Source organism: Schistosoma mansoni, chromosome 4, assembly GCF_000237925.1.
Source record: "Schistosoma mansoni strain Puerto Rico chromosome 4, complete genome".
Classification (NCBI taxonomy): Eukaryota; Metazoa; Platyhelminthes; class Trematoda; order Strigeidida; family Schistosomatidae; genus Schistosoma; species Schistosoma mansoni.
In genome coordinates, this window is record NC_031498.1 from 31,151,856 (window position 1) to 31,170,582 (window position 18,727).

General features: G+C 40.5%; 2 protein-coding genes across 2 annotated transcripts; both read right to left on the minus strand.

Annotated features, from left to right (window-relative positions):
- Positions 1 to 10,906: 10,906 nt before the first annotated feature.
- Positions 10,907 to 12,753, minus strand: Smp_053940.1 (putative heterogeneous nuclear ribonucleoprotein). Its single transcript, XM_018797482.1, has 2 exons — positions 11,757 to 12,753; positions 10,907 to 11,714 (listed from the first exon to the last, which is right to left on the minus strand). Exons 1-2 carry the CDS (start codon positions 12,682 to 12,684, stop codon positions 11,695 to 11,697), a joined length of 948 nt encoding a protein of 315 aa, XP_018652520.1. The 5' UTR covers positions 12,685 to 12,753; the 3' UTR covers positions 10,907 to 11,694.
- Positions 12,754 to 15,938: 3,185 nt separating this feature from the next.
- Smp_053950 (putative heterogeneous nuclear ribonucleoprotein) lies at positions 15,939 to 16,153 on the minus strand (the record flags this gene model as incomplete). The annotated part of the gene is given in 2 exon segments (XM_018797483.1): positions 15,939 to 15,989; positions 15,995 to 16,153. Coding segments are annotated over 2 exon segments (210 nt in total).
- Positions 16,154 to 18,727: the final 2,574 nt, after the last annotated feature.

Consider the following 18,727-nt stretch of genomic DNA (forward strand, 5'->3'; position numbering starts at 1 on the left):
CGAATCTCGCGAGAAGGGATCGTAGGTTCGAACTGCTAAGGAGTCCTACAATAGAACAAAACGGTCGTCCAGTGCTTCCAGGTTCTCCATGGTAGTCTAGCTTCAATTGACTCTTGATTTCAACTTATTTTGTATACTTTTCAAAATTTTTTTTCATTGTATAAATATTTCCGCCTTTTCTCAATTATTAAGGAAAAACTAGCCTCGAATCTATTAACATAAACTCTCAAACTTAAATTCTATATTTGTTAAAACTCATCTGCAAATTGTACACATAATGAGTTTGAAAGTTGTTACATATGTTCGGGTGCTTTTCGCCTCTCAGCTTTCCACAAAGCTATTTGATTTAGCGTGACCTACAAAGCAAAATGTGTAAGTAATGGCTTTGCTAACCTGGGAGCGAGACCACAGAGTTCAAGGGACAGCTTTTTGAAACCGTTTATCCGTAGCCGTTATGTGAATAGTTTTTTTATGTATTATCTGTAACTTTCCCTACACCCCCTAGCTATGCGAAAGAACACCTGGAGGTGTTCATAGTCCCAAGGAAACAACTTGCTGAAAACATACCCCAGTGCCGATGACTCTATTACTTACCTTTTGAATATTAAATCTGCTGCTTTTGCTATTAACGCTGTCCAACCGATTTTAGGAAATCCTGTCTCACCCGCCTCAAAATGCTCTCACATGGCCACACGTATATAGCCTCTGCCAGGGAAGTCCTACTCACTGCCTTCTCGTGCCACAGGTGTTGTTTACGAAATTAAGAGGATGAAAAACGAATGTCCTGCGCTTTAACGGGAACACGGCGCATCCACCTAGGGGAGTTAGAAAACCCTGATTCCAAATCAATGGTGAACATGGGCTCCAGTATCCTGAGGGGACAAATGGCGTATGAATCCATCGTTGATCACTGCCTACCATGGGACTGCATCTTCTTACGTTGCCCCACTGCCTTGTGGATCAGACCTTTAGGCCGAAGGCTCCGGGTGTGGCCCCCTTAGAAAACCACCTGTTCCGGTTTGGGCACCCGGGCAGTATCACGGCCCTCACACAAATCAAATGGGTTTTGTGTGACGCATATATATCTGGTGTCCCTTTGTACCAATATTTATGTGTTTAAATAAATAATAATTTTATATATCAATCTCCAATAAGTACACAAGATTATTCTTGACCTTCATTATTTTAATTATTATTCAGAATAATCATTTCTGATTATGCAATATTGTTATTTACCAATCAGATCAATATATTTTGATAGAACTCGATAAGAATTGGTCCCCAGATAACATAATATTGGCTATCCCATTAGACAAATCGAACCTATTTATATTTATTCTATGACTTGTTTGATTTAATAACGGACATAATTTTACAAAATGCTAAATAAGCACTTACAAATGAACATTTATGAGAAAAAAAGAAATCAATTTCAATATCTTATTCTTACTGTAGCAGGTCGTGACCTTAATAGCTTAGTGATAACACCACTGAATGTGACACTGGGTAGGAATCAAACCAAGTTCAGCATTTCACTCAGTGTTCTCGATACACCTTGCTATCGTAAAATCTTGGACCAAGACTTCCTGTCACTTTCCTCCAGGTTCCTATTATCATGGTCCAGTACATGTGATATCAAATTGTAATACGGTAATTGAAATCTATTTACATCGATAAGACACAGTTCGACAACAGTTATGATTGTTATGCTTCACTCCTCCAGAACCTTATAACTCATTAACTAGTGAAATACCAGAAGATAAAGCCTGATCTATGACTTCGAGAAATCAATATTTAGAAAACATACTACTCAAAATATATATTTCAAGTATTATAAAGTCATAATAATTGACCTGTAACTGAGGAAAATGATTTATTTGAATAAATATACCGAACTATATCCACGTGTTATCCACAAAGTAAAACTAGTCACCAGTGGTTGGTCAAATAAATTACTGAAATAAAATAGAAGAACAAAATAGAAAAGGGATTCCACTTCAAAGAGGAATTGTTTAAAACGTAATTTAACAATTTTGTACAACTATCAGTATGGGATTTGGATTTCATTGAAATCACAAATCAATGTTATTTAGATAATCACTGAAAACCAGGAATCGCTGTATTTTTCGAGTATGTGGCTCCTCAAAAGTGCGTATCCGATCCCCCCGCAACAGAGAACCGAACCCAAGGCCTTCGATCTTACGTGTAAACACTTAACCTTGCGAATGTGCGCTGTTGAGAAATCCTATATTAAGACGAAACGAACGTCGAACGATTTCAGGATTTTAATAGTTGTCTAACTTACATTGGTTTATAATCTCAATGAATCTTCGTGTAAATTGAGAAAATCAATACAGACAGTATTAACTTTAGTAGTTTTCTACGTTAAAATTAAGGAATCGGTGAATGACAGTTTGTCAGTGAATAAAAATAAATTTGAAGAAAGATTGCAACCAATGATCTAATTAACTGTATAACAATACCCATTTTTGTACCAATAAATAACACGAAGTGCTTATCTGAAGTACGAATGACTGAGTGTCGGTAGATTTGATATCAGTAGTTAAATATTACAAATATTCTACATCATGTGTAAATTATGTTAAGTAGTTAGAGGGAATCAACAGGAAACTTTGGACTCCGATTTTACGAATCAAGTTCCATTTGCAGTTTTGAGGGAACTGATGAGCTCCTCGGCTATTGCACGCACGTTGTTCATTATCACAGATAAAGATGTTATCATTGACTATTTTCTGATCTTTATCGCTACCTGGATTCTATTGGTCAAGTTTCCAAGTTAATCTGTAAGCTACATAACAATAGAGGTAATCATTTAGTAGTCAGATATATTATCAAAGAGTTTCTCGAACTGTAATCCGTCAACAAATTTCGATTAACACTAAAATTCAGATGACAGAAAACACTACAGTATACGATAACTAATAAATTTGGTCGAGTGTAATAATGTCTTGGCAACGTCTCTGACAGTGAAAACTGACGATAGTTGGAGAAAAAGCATTAAGGTGAGACAGTAATTTATAGACGACTTTCGATCGACGCTAACATGACCTTGGGAAAATCCACCTACTTAATAGAGTCTAAAGATAGTTATACATTAGCATGAGGAACTAGGATTAGGATTGAGAATTGGAGGTTAGAGTTAGGAATTAGAGTTAAGGTTGTGATGTGTGGGCGAGAATGACAGTGATTGGTTGTCTTGATGAGTCAGACATTAGATAGGATGACAGGTGTTATGTGTTATATATATATTCCCCTATCCTTATTATGTATTGACTGTTTCTTGTTGATGGACACTTATTGATTGACTGCTCCTTGTGTCGGATTTTGGTGTGAAATATATTGACATTATAGTCAGGCTAATCTCGTGTTCTTGATCTGAGTTCTGTTGAAGTCCTGTAGAATAGACACTGGGTGGAAATCTAGTGTAGATATTCGTCTAAGGCAAATTAACGTCCCACATACGTGTAAAAAGTAAAAGGACTGTTATAACAAGAAACCCCTCCAGTTATAACTAGTATCCTCTACGTTTATAACAATTGGCGACGGCATCTTCACGTTTATAACAGGTTGTCATCATGAAATGACATCAGCAATAACGCTGAAATTCTATTTAACCATATGGATGGAAGCATTTCGCGCCACAAATCAAGACCTTTTGTCCTTAATTTCATTGGGTCACCCATAAGTTATAGTCTCATCAGGATTAAAATCATCAAGGTTGAAACCTTATCTTGTTGTTAAGCGTTTAACAGCCTTGTTCTGATTTGTCGACAAATTATATTCATTCCACTTTTTCGGACCCTTTTGTACACATATTCTCTTGAGCAGTGCTAAGATGACGAAACAAGTAAGTAACATGTAAGTCGTTTAAGCTATTCTTTCATTCATATATATGTTTTTTCCAATCCCTCACTTGTAACTTTAACCATACGTTATATACATGGTACATATGTTTTTATCAGTTCCTTTTTTCTTACATGAACTATAAGAACTAGATAGACTTATAGTTAGCTTTTTCATTGTATTACAGAATTCTAATGCTTTACACATTCGTTGCATCTATTCCTGAATGTTTTTCTTCCAATAGTATCATGTCTGAAATATGTGTATCATAGGTAGAATCGGTATTCGACTTTTATTATTTACGTTGTATCGATAGAATGAATACAAAGTAAATAGAATATATATTTCATTACCTACTTTCTACTTATTTACCTATACCTGTTACCCCTCATGGAGGAACGTAAGCCGCCGACTAGAATTCTACAGCAAACTCTGCCCTGGGGTTTTTCCAGGTGTTTCCAATCGCTACTCGTTTTTTATGTCTGCCCCCAATTCCCATTTTAATGTGCTTTTGGGTCTTCCTCTCCTCATTTTCTCTCAAGGATTTCAAGTTAGGGCTTGCCTGGTGATGCAATTCGTTGATTTCCACAGTGCAAGTTTTATCCATCTCCAGCGTCTTCTCTTAATTTCCTCTTCAGCTGTAAGTTGGTACGTTCTCTCCCATAGTAGGTTGTTGCTGATGGTATCTGGCCGACAGATATCGGGTTCCTTAAGTTGACAGTTATTTATAAATGCCTGTACCCTCTTGACGACGGTTGTAATAGTTCTCCAAGCTTCAGCTTCATACAGTAGAACTGTTTTGACGCTCGTATTGAAGATTCTGACCTTGATGTTGACTTGCAGACAGTTGTTTTGAGTTCCATATGCTCTTCAGTTGTAGGAATGCTGTCCTTGCTTTGCCGACCCTTGCCTTTACATTTCCATCGGAACCTCCCTGTGTATCGATGATCCTACCTCATCCAGAGTTTCTCGATCAAGTGTGGTTATGTTGGTGCTTCCTGAGTTGTATTTCAGTGATTGTTTTGCCTTTTTTGTCCTTGACTGGTCTCTCTGGTTTACTATATCTCCCTGCTAGTCTCCGCATTGCGTCATATAGTTTCATATTTCGTTTTCTTGCAGCGTTTTCCACTGTCGTTTCTAGGTCTTCCACATATTTGTGCCTGTCAGCTTGAACGCTCCTCTTCACTTGCTTGTTCGCTTCTGTGTATTCAGCTTGTGACTTGAATTTCTCTGTTCTCGTTCGGATGTTGTTAATTTCTGTCTTCTTGTTCTTTTTTTCTTGAATCCTACCAAGTATATCATTAGAGATCTACCCCTTATGGTGATGCTTTTGCGGTCCAGTACCTCCTGACATGTTAGAGTTAGTGCTTTTGTGATTCCTTTCCAGTTGTCGTCCACAGCAGTTTCTTCTTCTTTCAGTAGATCCTGTAAGACTTAGAACCTGCTGTTGAGAGTTATCTTGGGCTCATTGAACCTCTGTAATTCTGTTCTTCCAGTACTCCTTTGGACCCAGTTTCATATTGGCTTCAATCAGGTGGTGGTCTGAAGCTACGTCAGCTCCTTCCCTGGTTCTCACTTCTTCCATTGACCTTCTGAATTTTTTAGTGATGAAAGTATGATCTATCTGGTTCTCTGTAGTGTGATCCGATGAGACCCATGTAGCTTTGTGTATGCGTTTGTTAGAAAATATAGTGCCACCTATAACCATTTTTAAGCGACATAGATTCACAAATTTTACGCCATTTTCGATCCATTCTCCCAGTCAGTCCATGTCGTCCCATGATATTTTCTTTTCCGATGTTATCCATCTCGACCTTGGTGTTCAAGTCCCCCGTCAGGAAGACCAGGTTCTTCGCTGATCATTTCTCTACGACCGACTTCAGACTCTCATGAAACTGATCTTTACCGTCTCCATCAGTGGACACAGCACTGGATAACGTTCATTGTAATCACTCCCTTCTTTATTTTGAAGGATGCTTTAATGATATTGAATCCGTGAATTTCCCACCCAACAAGTGCTTTCCATGCTTCGCTGGACAGCATCAGTGCAACTCCTTATGTGTGCAAAGTATTTTCTTCTTCATGAACAGTATACGACAGCACCTCTCGCAAATCTAATCTTTTCCGTCCAGCTTGGGTCGAATGGGTTTCCTTTGTTCTGAGAACCTTCGATTTGTATCTCTTTATTTCTTCAGCTATTTGGCTGGTCCTCTCAGTCTGCCATATTGTCCGGACATTCCATACATCCATATTAATTGTTACTCTGGTTATCAGGTGGGGGACATCGACTTTGTGAATTTTGAAGGGTCACGACTTTCATCATGAGGCTTCTTAATTCGTCTAGATGAATTCTTCAAATCCCAGGGAAGAGTTTATGTGATTCACGTGATTTTTTGGTTAGTTTATTTAAGCAAGGTTCTTTTATATGGGATTGGATTGCAAAACCCACACCCAACCCTCCTCCTTTATCCGGGCTTTGGACCTGCAGTAACCATAGAAGGGCTTCATGTCGATTCTGGTGACGAGGAATCATGTTAAGAACCTAAGAGACAAAGATGAACATTATATCTTATAACACTATGAACCTGACAGATATCATTTATGTTAAAAATGATTTAATTGTGGGCAGTCATAAATAAACCACTACTTAATGGTTGTCCAGTGAATATGATACATTAAAAACACTGATGGAATTTAAACATTGTTATTTTTAAATGTTTGTTTAGATATACCAAAGAATTTCAGGTGAACCTTAAAGTTTAGTAAAACGCCGGCTAGAACCCTCTTGCTTTCGTAAAGTCTTCTTCGCCAAGTAGATACATTCAATGGGCCATTTCATCAGAGAATGCAAATTGAATAAAAAAACAAGAATTACGCCTCAATTATGTCATTTATAAATGTATATTCTTTACGAGCATAAGACTCAAGGAACTAGTCTAACATGGAAAGGTAATTTATTGTTTGCATGATAGAAATCCTGTGCAGTAAATCATACTGGATATAAATCAGAATCAGATATAAAGAAGACAAATTTATAACCGAAAAATGCAGACTTGTTTATAATCTTCCACGTGATGGGAAATATCTAACAAATGATTCTTGGAAGCAGTCTATTTTATAATTGTTCCTTACTTAATGGTTCTTTGATTTATATTTCTACGATAAATACTAACATATATAAAGAAGCATGTATCGCTTAATCACTCTTTTCCTGTTTTAGATGGTCTCACTGGTACAAATTATGGAGAAGGATGCAAATGATTAAACATCGTGCAAAGTAGAAACAAGTTTTCACTCAGTATAATAATTCTGCTTTTTTCTTACTACTGTTGGTATAGTAGCCTGTATACTTTTTTCAAGTTAACAACTAACAACTACTGGGTACTAAAATATGTAAAACTTAAAGCAGTCTGAAGTCATAGCACCTCACTATACACAAGCCGCGCTACGATAACCTCATTGCAGTTGTTCTAAGGTAGATAAATGCAGCACGAAAGCAGTACTGTGTGAACGAATAAGAACAAAGTCTAGAATAAAGGCATGCAACGGTATCCTTCTACAAAATAATATAATATAAAGACAACCGTTATATATCATTGACTTAAATACAGGTGTAACAATCATTACAATAATCAATTACAAAATTTTTAGAATCAGCAGTTATTATACTGAGTAACATGAATTACTAGGAAGTTTGAACAAAGTATACTTGCTATAAGTAAACGATTATAACAGGATACAAACAGAAAAGTGAACAGTTGGAGAGACTGAAGTCGGAAATGAATTGCAAGTTGTGAGACCAATCATTATGATAAGGACAACTAAGGGCGTTGAAGATTTTTTCCTCTCTATGTCTTGATTTGAAAGACTTATGAACCAACTGAATCCTCAGTCGTTATATTAGTTCATGAATTTCAGGTTTTTTAGGTGATTCAATCAATTTGATAAATTACTGACACGACTTAACTCATTGGTCCCATTTTATTTAGGAAACTGATTTCCCAATGCCCAATGGATAAATTTTAGACAACAGAATAGCCGAACAACTAATTGACTGACTTCATGAACAATATTGGAGAGATTTTGATTAGATATAAAATATCCAGTTGATTGCATGATTATCAGTTTGGAGTTGTAGAGATTGATGTTAGACCACCATTAAAAACCTGGAAGCACTGAACGGCTGTTTCGTTCTAGTATGGGATTCCTCACAGTGCGCATCCACGAGTTCTAGAGGGAAGCCGTGACCAGCGGAGCTAATCCATGTCAGGTAGAAATAAGTATCTACCACAGACAATGGAAGATAGTGGTGCATAGACATTAACACCGTTGGGTGTCGGCCCAGTGGTCTAGAGGTTAAGCGTTCGCGGGCGAGACCGAAGGTCCTGGCTTCCGGCCTCGCATGCGGAGTCGTCGATGCGCACTGCTGAGGATTCTCATACTAGGAAGAAAAGGCCGTTCAGTGCTTCCAGGTTTTCAACGGTGATCTAATACCAATCGATTCATGATCTCAATAAAAAAGATTGTATGGTGGGATTACTTTATTCAATGAATGACATACTTGTGATTAAGGATGAAAATCGTATTACAATGAATCTTCATTTTCTTCTAATCCGCCATCTTAACGCTATTCTCATCAAACTGCATGAATACATATATACTTATATTCTAAAAAGTTATAGGTTTTAGCCAATGAAGCACTAAATGGCAACCGATTTTAGTAAAAAGCACCAAATATTTACCACTTATTATTAAGAAGATATATTGTCTATATATACTGTGGAATGTAGAGAAATTTCTTGATGTCATGGTTGGTATTTCTAAACAATTAGTATTTAATTTCCGCTCATTTAAGCTCTTAGTACAGACTGATAGGTAATACTTAATGAGTGTTTAATTCTCTAGTTTTTACGAGTATACCATCCAGCTTAGAGAACGCAGCATCCCTAAAATTCTAATCATGAGCAAAAAACCTCCTCCATCAAGTTAACTGATACCCTCTGGATCAACAATCCTATTTGTCTAGAGTTCAATAGTACCCTACGTATCTATGTCTTAAACTTTCAGTCAATTTTTAACATCTTATAGTTTAGTAATATTTTGAAAAGAGACTGAACAGGAAACTACGAGATGAACAGTTTCAAGTTTCATTAGGGAAACAGACTAGCATCAATGCGTAGATGATTAAACAATAACTCCGATATAAACAAATACCTTGGTAAGAGATTGTCATAATTACTAAATTAAGTGAAGAAAAACGATTTTTAGCCGCAAACTAACAAAATTGACTTAAACACTATCCAATTTACTATAAGCAAATGTGATTGAGACAAGTGAAGATAAAAACAGTCTTATTTGTGTGTTTGCACACCAACAGCTAGCATTTTCGGTTCAATGTGCTTTTGGCTATTATAAAACCTACTATTTCTTCACTTCTACATATAACGATGCTATAAACACTGACATTCGGCAAGAAGCTAAAACATATCCAAAGTTATGTTACATAAACTAATATGCCCAAGAATTCTCGAAAGTAACTTCACGCCGCATGAAACTCAGGAATTCACGTCTCACAATTTTTCACTGAGATGACATTAGTGATACAATAATACAAGGTGGACCTCGGTTTCTGACGAGCGTACTCAGCTTCCACAATAAGTAAACTATACTCTAGCTGTCATGTGAGAAGCATGTAAGTGCGAAGAAATCAGAAATATGGACGACCCATCCCTCCAGTCATTAGCAAGGTGGAACTTGGCAAAATAAACTTAGGACCGTGTCGCACCAAGTTAGCAAAGACCAGTTTGTCGGACTGAAAAACATGATAGCGAGGTGACATGGTTAACGCATAATGTTATGCGTAAATAAATAATTGGGAGATAGTCATTCCTTTTAGCACATATTACACACTAGTTGCCAGTAAACACAAACCACTGAGGTTGAGTATAACTCTCCAGCACTTCAGTCCCACTCCGATTCAAATTACCGATTATTCGGAGGCGAAACATGTTCACTACCGCCCACTTGAGAAAAACAGGAACAGAAAACGAGTGGTATTCTGGCTTATTTTAGCCCAGGCTATGCAATCAAGTATCAAGGAACACAACACTAGGATTATATTTGCAGAACTTAGATACCCCACGTTAAGGGCTGGAAAACCTAGGCGACTCATTATGATGACCAACCAATGATATAAGTCTTGATGCAGAAAGTGTAACATTCACACTTACCACAAAACATAGGACTTGTAGATCAAGAAAATAACTACCTAAACTCACAATCTGATCCTAGTGAGTAACAAGTTACTTTTTTTAACTGTACAGACTGTCAATGACAAGTATACTATCTCAGACGGTTAAAGGATATGCGACCACTCCACCATCGAGGAGAAAAATTGGATTGATAGATTGACCCAATGAAAGAACCCATCAGCAAACACTACTGTATCATGTACACGTTCTCATCCGCTATGAATATAGTACTGCTTTGTCTTTATATGTAGTGCACACTCCAAAATCCGCACCTTGGAATGCTTACATTATTGCATGTTCTGTGGAAACATATACACACGAATGAAGTACAGTAAACACGAAGAGCAATAACAGTATAGGTCACACGACCAATATCACAAACCACGACAAATCATACACAGCACCCCCCAAAATTAATTCACTGATGAGCAAATGATAATAATACGCTTATGTTATTATAACCCTCGAGAAATAATGAAAACCTTTGAAAGAACTCGACATCCCCTCGGTGATTTAAAGTAACACCCCACTAGTTGACAGGCACTCTTCCATGCTCCTGCTTGTTCCATATACACAGGTCTCTAAACAGAAGCATCAACGACCCATTGCTACTGAACGTGAACCCCTTTACGAGATAAATCAGTGAACGAACTGTTGCGCGGAAGGAATGACTGGTCCCACTTGTCCACCCAAACCCATGTAACTCACCCAGTCACAAACGTAATCAAAAAGGAAGATAGTTGTACATGCGGAATTAATCCGTAAATTTATTTTTGACAATGTATCACAGCATACACAACGATAGTTCAACCATACAAGTTCCCGAGTCCATTGCGTCCCACGCCACGGACGAGTGTCAATCCTCCAAGGGGCACCACGAGATCTGCAAAACCACTCAAAAATTGTGAACAAAGTGAATGGATACCCTGGTTTCGACCTTGCTACATGCCTTTCTGGACCCAAATTTACGGGATACCACTATGGCTCTACAACGAATTTTAAAACTGCTCACTTCCAAATACCTGACATAGTGACAGGCCTGCTAAACACAAAGGGCTGGAAGACCTAGTAAGTCAACCTCGTCTCCCGCCCAACAAGCATCCATCTCCCTCATCACTACCAATTACAAAACTCATAACTCAAAAGACTAACTGGCTTGAACACTTTTATTTCCTTTAATACTAGTGACAAAGCTGGGTTAAAAAAGGACGCTGCATGGGCTTATGAATTTATGATACGAAACTTTACACTTAAGGATGAAAGTCACTCTTGACCGGATGCTAGCTCACAACGGACATGACAGTTAAAAAGAACGCTCGATTGCACATGCAGTGAAAATTAACAGTTAACAGTATATACACAGTGAATAATAGGATCCCTGGCCTCCTCAGCTATAGACAGGCTGTCGACTTTCTGCTGGCTGACCTAGAACTTGGGGGCGCTAGGACAACTCTGTCTCCTCTGCTAGTAGAACTGCCTAGACCAAACTGTTGAGGCCATACTAACCCTGCAACGGATATGAAGAAGCAATTAGACGTTGAAAACATGCTCATACTAGGAAATTCTTACCTGACTGAAATTAACGACGACCATAGCCCCCTATGTACAAGACAGATTAGTTTGGATAGAATGTAAACCTACCTCCATAGGGAGCATTCCTCTGGTAACCCCCGGGTGGACCACCACGCATTGGACCACCGGCATAGTTTTGCTGGTTTCCATAGTGCCCAAATCCATCACCCATTCCTCCCTGACCCCAGCCAGGACCATCTCCATTCATGTGATTCGGACCCCAACCCCCTCCGTAATTTCCACCCCCGTAGGCACCGCCACCGCCACCACCGTTTGAGCCATATCCACCGTAAGGACCACCTCCGTAGGAACCCCCGTAACCTCCGTCATACCCTCCATAGCCTCCACCCATCGGTCCATAACCGCCACCACCACCACCATAATTGTTATTGTAGTCATTTCGAGACTCCTGTTTCTTTTTCATCGTGTTGATCTGCTCCTTACTGAGGGCCTTCTTCACGTCCGCCCTACTGGACCCGATATGGTGTGGTTTATACAGTATAGCTTTATCAACAGGGTCGTAATCATCAAATGTGACGAAGCCGAAACCGCGTGACTCGCCTGATTCCTTCCAAGCAACAACCTCACATTCGGTGATGTTACCATACTTGCTGAAATATTCGCGCAGTTCTTCATGAGTTACATCCTTTTTCAAGCCACCAACAAAAAGCTTCGTCACAGTCATGTGGGACTCGGGACTATTTGAATCCTCACGCGGCATGGCTCTCTTGGCTTCGACCGTCTTACCATCAATTTCGTGTGGTCTATTAGCTTGAGCAGCATCCACCATTTCTGGTTCCTTGTAGGTGATAAAACCAAAGCCCCGGGAGCGGTTGGTACGACCATCTTTCATCACCACAACATCCACAATTTCGCCCCACTGGGAATAGAAGTCCTTCAGTTTTGCTTCTGTAGTAAGAGGAGTCAAGCCTCCAATGAACAGCTTGCGGAATTGTTCAGTGCGACGATCATTGTTCTCACAGTTACGCCTACCCATCTCGTCAACCACGAAAACAGACAGTATGAACTAACAGTATGGCAAACGGATGTAACCTCACCACAAAGTGATTAAAACAAAGATCGGAAAACACAAATATCTTCACATGCGCCCTGTACTTTCGTTGCGGTTTTTGTTGGATATTTTTCTCGACAAAATAAAATACTTGTGATTGTGCCTGTCACTATCATATAGGTTGATCAATTGCTCAATGTCCCATGGAGTCTGGAGGGAGTCGTGCCAGCAATCACTAGTTTGTGGACGTGCTGAAGATAACTGAACGATTTCGTAGCATGCACTGAGTGTTTCAAACTCGCTACAATATGAGTCTAACGGTCATGACAGTCATCAACCGACCATTTGCTAATGGAATAATGCTGACAGTCTTGTTGATCAACTGAGTTAAAACTTCAAATTTTGTTGGACAGAAATAGTGAATTATTTATCGATTGAGATCAGCGTCTGGATGGTAGGAAAGCGTGTATGACTGCGGATAGGTATGATTCTCGTTATGTTCCTCCTAAAACTGAAAGGCGAATGCATTGGTCACCAATTGGAGTATTGACTGAGTAGTGACATCTAGGGGAATCTCCCTCGGCAACTACAGAACTAGAGTAAAGGTCGAGCCCTCTTTTGAAAGACCCGATAGAAGGTGAGAGAACCATCGCTTTCCAATAGGGAATTCCACAGCTTGTTCATTCTAACCACGAAGACGTTTACACAGATTTTTGTGCACGTCCTTTCGTGTTCTATCTCACATGGATAACCTCTTGGACGTAGTTTGGCACTAGGTTGAATGAGTGATCTATTGGGATGGAGAACGACGCGACATGCCATGATCGCATCATCCTACTCTTCAGTACTATGCAGGTTGCAGATCTAGACCTCCATGTGAGATAAGCAAGACTTATTTCTTGGTCTACGTAACTTTTTGGTTACACATTTTTGAGAACATCCCAAGAATGCAAGGTCCCTCTTGGGATAAGGGAATTTTTTCTAGATTGGATTCCGAACGAGCACTGAAAATTGTTTCAAATAAACCTGGAGTCAGGTTACCTAATGTTTTGGAAGGAAAAAAGACAGGATGTGCCTTATTGGTTGCACAATGTCGATGAGCAGGGACACCTAGAGTATCACACAGGGTAATGTGACTAGACTATAGCCAGGAGGACGTTCTTAAAGGGTCTAGCTTGTGACCGGGGAAGGAGAGTATGTTGATCAATGGGCTGCAGAATGGTATCTTTAGGGAATCCCATTATTCATACACATCAAAGCTCTTGTGCCCACCCTGTCAGAGAGTTCTCTGAGGAGTGCTCAGACACTGCCCCAGTCAGTTATACGACAGTCTCTACATGAAGTGTGTTCGACCGGTAACTAAGTTATCGAAACATCTAATGATAAGAGAACATGACCGACACGCTTTCGAGCAGAATGAATGCAGTCACCCAACATAATGAACAGTCCGTTGTGAGAGCCTCCGACTAGCTCAGGAATTACATGCACGGTTGGTCTACCAATCACCATAGACAAACACCCAATAACAGTAGTAGGATAGCTGCCATGTTTGTTGTCAGATATGGAGCCATCACTAAGTGATCTGAGGACGGTGATTAGATCACATTTCGTTCTTCTGTATGCTAGAAGATAAGTACAATTTACAATTGATAGATCGATGGGTGGTGATCAGTGTCATGTGTGTCAGGTCCTTCTTAGTGCAGATCGAATCCCATCAACCAAGTCGCAATGTGGCGAGTAGACTAGGAGACCCAACAGGTCAATTGTTTCCTATCGACTACCTCCAACCACCGTCTATTAGGGACAATTCGACTGACCTCTAGTCACTCAGTGGCTTCGGGATCCTAGTATCCGATCTAGTGAAGATGCTTTGCACCTCTCCCTACGACTCACGGTTCATTTTAGACCAGACCTGAATAATAGGTTCTTGACGATCTCAGAACATACGTCCGTAGTGAAAAAGTGCATTCACAGCAAACCCATTACCAGTCAATCTGGAGTTCACCTTGACCAGTCCGATGGTATGGCTTCTCAACTAATCTCCAAGTTTTATTCAGGACAACTCAGAGTATTGGAGCGCAGTGTTTCACTCACTTCAAAAACATAGGAATACTTTGCACAGTATCCGACAATGAGTCGCCAGACCGATGTGGTCTGTACCCTCTGGGAACTAGGCGACGCAAATGTGGCCGCTTAACCCCGCACATCGTCAACATTCCCTGACGAACCCACCTCACTTTAACCTCAACACCAACCCTTGAGAGAAACTCGCAATTCGGAGCGTAACAGTGAACTGGGTTATCGACATGCGTCCCACTCCTTAAACTCAGCAAACTCCTGTCATCCTCTGTGGCAAGCGGTAGCCTCGAGAGCTCTCCAAGAGCTTTGAAGGAACTCGACATCCCCTCGGTGATTTAAAGTAACACCCCACTAGTTGACAGGCACTCTTCCATGCTCCTGCTTGTTCCATATACACAGGTCTCTAAACAGAAGCATCAACGACCCATTGCTACTGAACGTGAACCCCTTTACGAGATAAATCAGTGAACGAACTGTTGCGCGGAAGGAATGACTGGTCCCACTTGTCCACCCAAACCCATGTAACTCACCCAGTCACAAACGTAATCAAAAAGGAAGATAGTTGTACATGCGGAATTAATCCGTAAATTTATTTTTGACAATGTATCACAGCATACACAACGATAGTTCAACCATACAAGTTCCCGAGTCCATTGCGTCCCACGCCACGGACGAGTGTCAATCCTCCAAGGGGCACCACGAGATCTGCAAAACCACTCAAAAATTGTGAACAAAGTGAATGGATACCCTGGTTTCGACCTTGCTACATGCCTTTCTGGACCCAAATTTACGGGATACCACTATGGCTCTACAACGAATTTTAAAACTGCTCACTTCCAAATACTTGACATAGTGACAGGCCTGCTAAACACAAAGGGCTGGAAGACCTAGTAAGTCAACCTCGTCTCCCGCCCAACAAGCATCCATCTCCCTCATCACTACCAATTACAAAACTCATAACTCAAAAGACTAACTGGCTTGAACACTTTTATTTCCTTTAATACTAGTGACAAAGCTGGGTTAAAAAAGGACGCTGCATGGGCTTATGAATTTATGATACGAAACTTTACACTTAAGGATGAAAGTCACTCTTGACCGGATGCTAGCTCACAACGGACATGACAGTTAAAAAGAACGCTCGATTGCACATGCAGTGAAAATTAACAGTTAACAGTATATACACAGTGAATAATAGGATCCCTGGCCTCCTCAGCTATAGACAGGCTGTCGACTTTCTGCTGGCTGACCTAGAACTTGGGGGCGCTAGGACAACTCTGTCTCCTCTGCTAGTAGAACTGCCTAGACCAAACTGTTGAGGCCATACTAACCCTGCAACGGATATGAAGAAGCAATTAGACGTTGAAAACATGCTCATACTAGGAAATTCTTACCTGACTGAAATTAACGACGACCATAGCCCCCTATGTACAAGACAGATTAGTTTGGATAGAATGTAAACCTACCTCCATAGGGAGCATTCCTCTGGTAACCCCCGGGTGGACCACCACGCATTGGACCACCGGCATAGTTTTGCTGGTTTCCATAGTGCCCAAATCCATCACCCATTCCTCCCTGACCCCAGCCAGGACCATCTCCATTCATGTGATTCGGACCCCAACCCCCTCCGTAATTTCCACCCCCGTAGGCACCGCCACCGCCACCACCGTTTGAGCCATATCCACCGTAAGGACCACCTCCGTAGGAACCCCCGTAACCTCCGTCATACCCTCCATAGCCTCCACCCATCGGTCCATAACCGCCACCACCACCACCATAATTGTTATTGTAGTCATTTCGAGACTCCTGTTTCTTTTTCATCGTGTTGATCTGCTCCTTACTGAGGGCCTTCTTCACGTCCGCCCTACTGGACCCGATATGGTGTGGTTTATACAGTATAGCTTTATCAACAGGGTCGTAATCATCAAATGTGACGAAGCCGAAACCGCGTGACTCGCCTGATTCCTTCCAAGCAACAACCTCACATTCGGTGATGTTACCATACTTGCTGAAATATTCGCGCAGTTCTCCATGAGTTACATCCTTTTTCAAGCCACCAACAAAAAGCTTCGTCACAGTCATATGGGACTCGGGACTATTTGAATCCTCACGCGGCATGGCTCTCTTGGCTTCGACCGTCTTACCATCAATTTCGTGCTACCTGTTGTTCGGATTTTCTTTTCCTACCTTTTGTTTTCTTCTCATATGTTATTTACTGTCGTTATCTACCTTTCGCTTGATCGCTGCTTCGAGGGTTATTATATACCGCATTATTGAGCTTGGATTCTTCAGACTCTTTTGAACAGAATTAGCGAATCTCACGATATGTGGATTCCTAATTCATTCATTTAGATCTTCCTTTGTCATCCATAAAATCCACATGAATTATGCACTACAGACAAATATATTTCACTAATCGGATTTCTTCAAAAGCAAATAGTTGTTTGTTTACACCGGTAGAATAAACCGAAAATTATCTGACTCGGATTTGTTGCCTTCTACATTGGATTTTTTTCGAGCACGAAGTTTAGTCCTAACGTGATTTACATTTCTCAAACCTTTGCTACGTTCTTACGCAACAAAAGTACCATTTCCAATCTAAAGAACCTGCTACGTTCTTACGCAACAAAAGTACCATTTCCAATCTAAAGAACCTATTCTGAGCTATACGTTCGGTTCAACTTAATAATTAACTGTGGTTTTGCCTCAACTCACTATCGTTTTTTTATTTTTCACGTAATGGCTAGTTTTAGCCTATAGTAACCCGTTTTTATCCACTTTTGCTTGTTTTTGTGTACTGTGTTTCTTTTAAAGGTCCTAGACTTACTGCTTGTATTTATAGGACAGTCTATATCTTTAGTCATGAGAAATTCATGCACGAGACCTGGTTGCCGTTTTGCTGTTATATCTGGCATGCAATGTGACAACTGCAAGGGTTGGTTCCACGAAGTGTGCACAGATCTAACAGCAACAACCTATAGCAGACTCAGTAAGTCTGATCGTAGGTGGGTATGTGTTACGTGCAACACGGATACTGTAGTTTTTCTGAGTACCATCAATACTCTACTAGCAGGTCTGAGGAACAAGTTGTCTAAAAACTAGGTAAATGACAGTAACACGACGGGTAGCAAAACAGGAACGCACAGCGCAAACAAGAAAAGGGATATCGACAGGTCGACTATCGAAGGTGCAGGTAAAAGCACGAGTGATGACCTGCTGAAACTCAGCACGATGGTGACCGACTCCCTCAAAAAACTTGGGTCTCCCAGGGAAGAGTCCTTGAATGGAACGGTGTTTCCCAAAAACCCTGTAGGTTGTTGGACCTACGTTAACAGGGGTAAAAAGGATCAAGCATCACCGCCTAAGCTGAACATTCCAAGTACTGTGTGGAAATCAATTGGTGACTTGGCTGCACAGTCTACCCCCAAGACTGTCCACCCTTTCATCAATGAGCCTAGGAATCGAAAACACGCTTCGACCTGCAAACAACGAGGTACCGGACCTAGACGCCCTGGAAAACCTGGGAAATCAATAACGGTTCGCGACGACACTGTCATAATTATGAACCTCATTGACAACCCTGACCTTCCTCTCAGTTCGCAGGGCAAAATGATAGGATGCTCTGTGGAGAATTGAACAAGAAGCTTGAACTCTCTAGAATAGAGCCTTTGACGTTCACACGCCTCACCCGGGGGAAGGACTCTAACCACCAAAACCACCCAAGGCTACCTCGTGTAACACCTAAGAATGCTTCCGACGTAGAGAACGTCTCGCTAGCGAGTCACTTACTGAAATCCGATGGGAACGTAAGAATACTGCCCGACATACCGTGTTCTGAACGTAATATCATCCGGAACATCCCTAAAGAATCTCTTGAGGCTTTTCTCTGTGGAAGAAATATCATTGTGCAAGGTGTACCGGAAAATATGGACCCAGTTCAAGCGAACTCTGA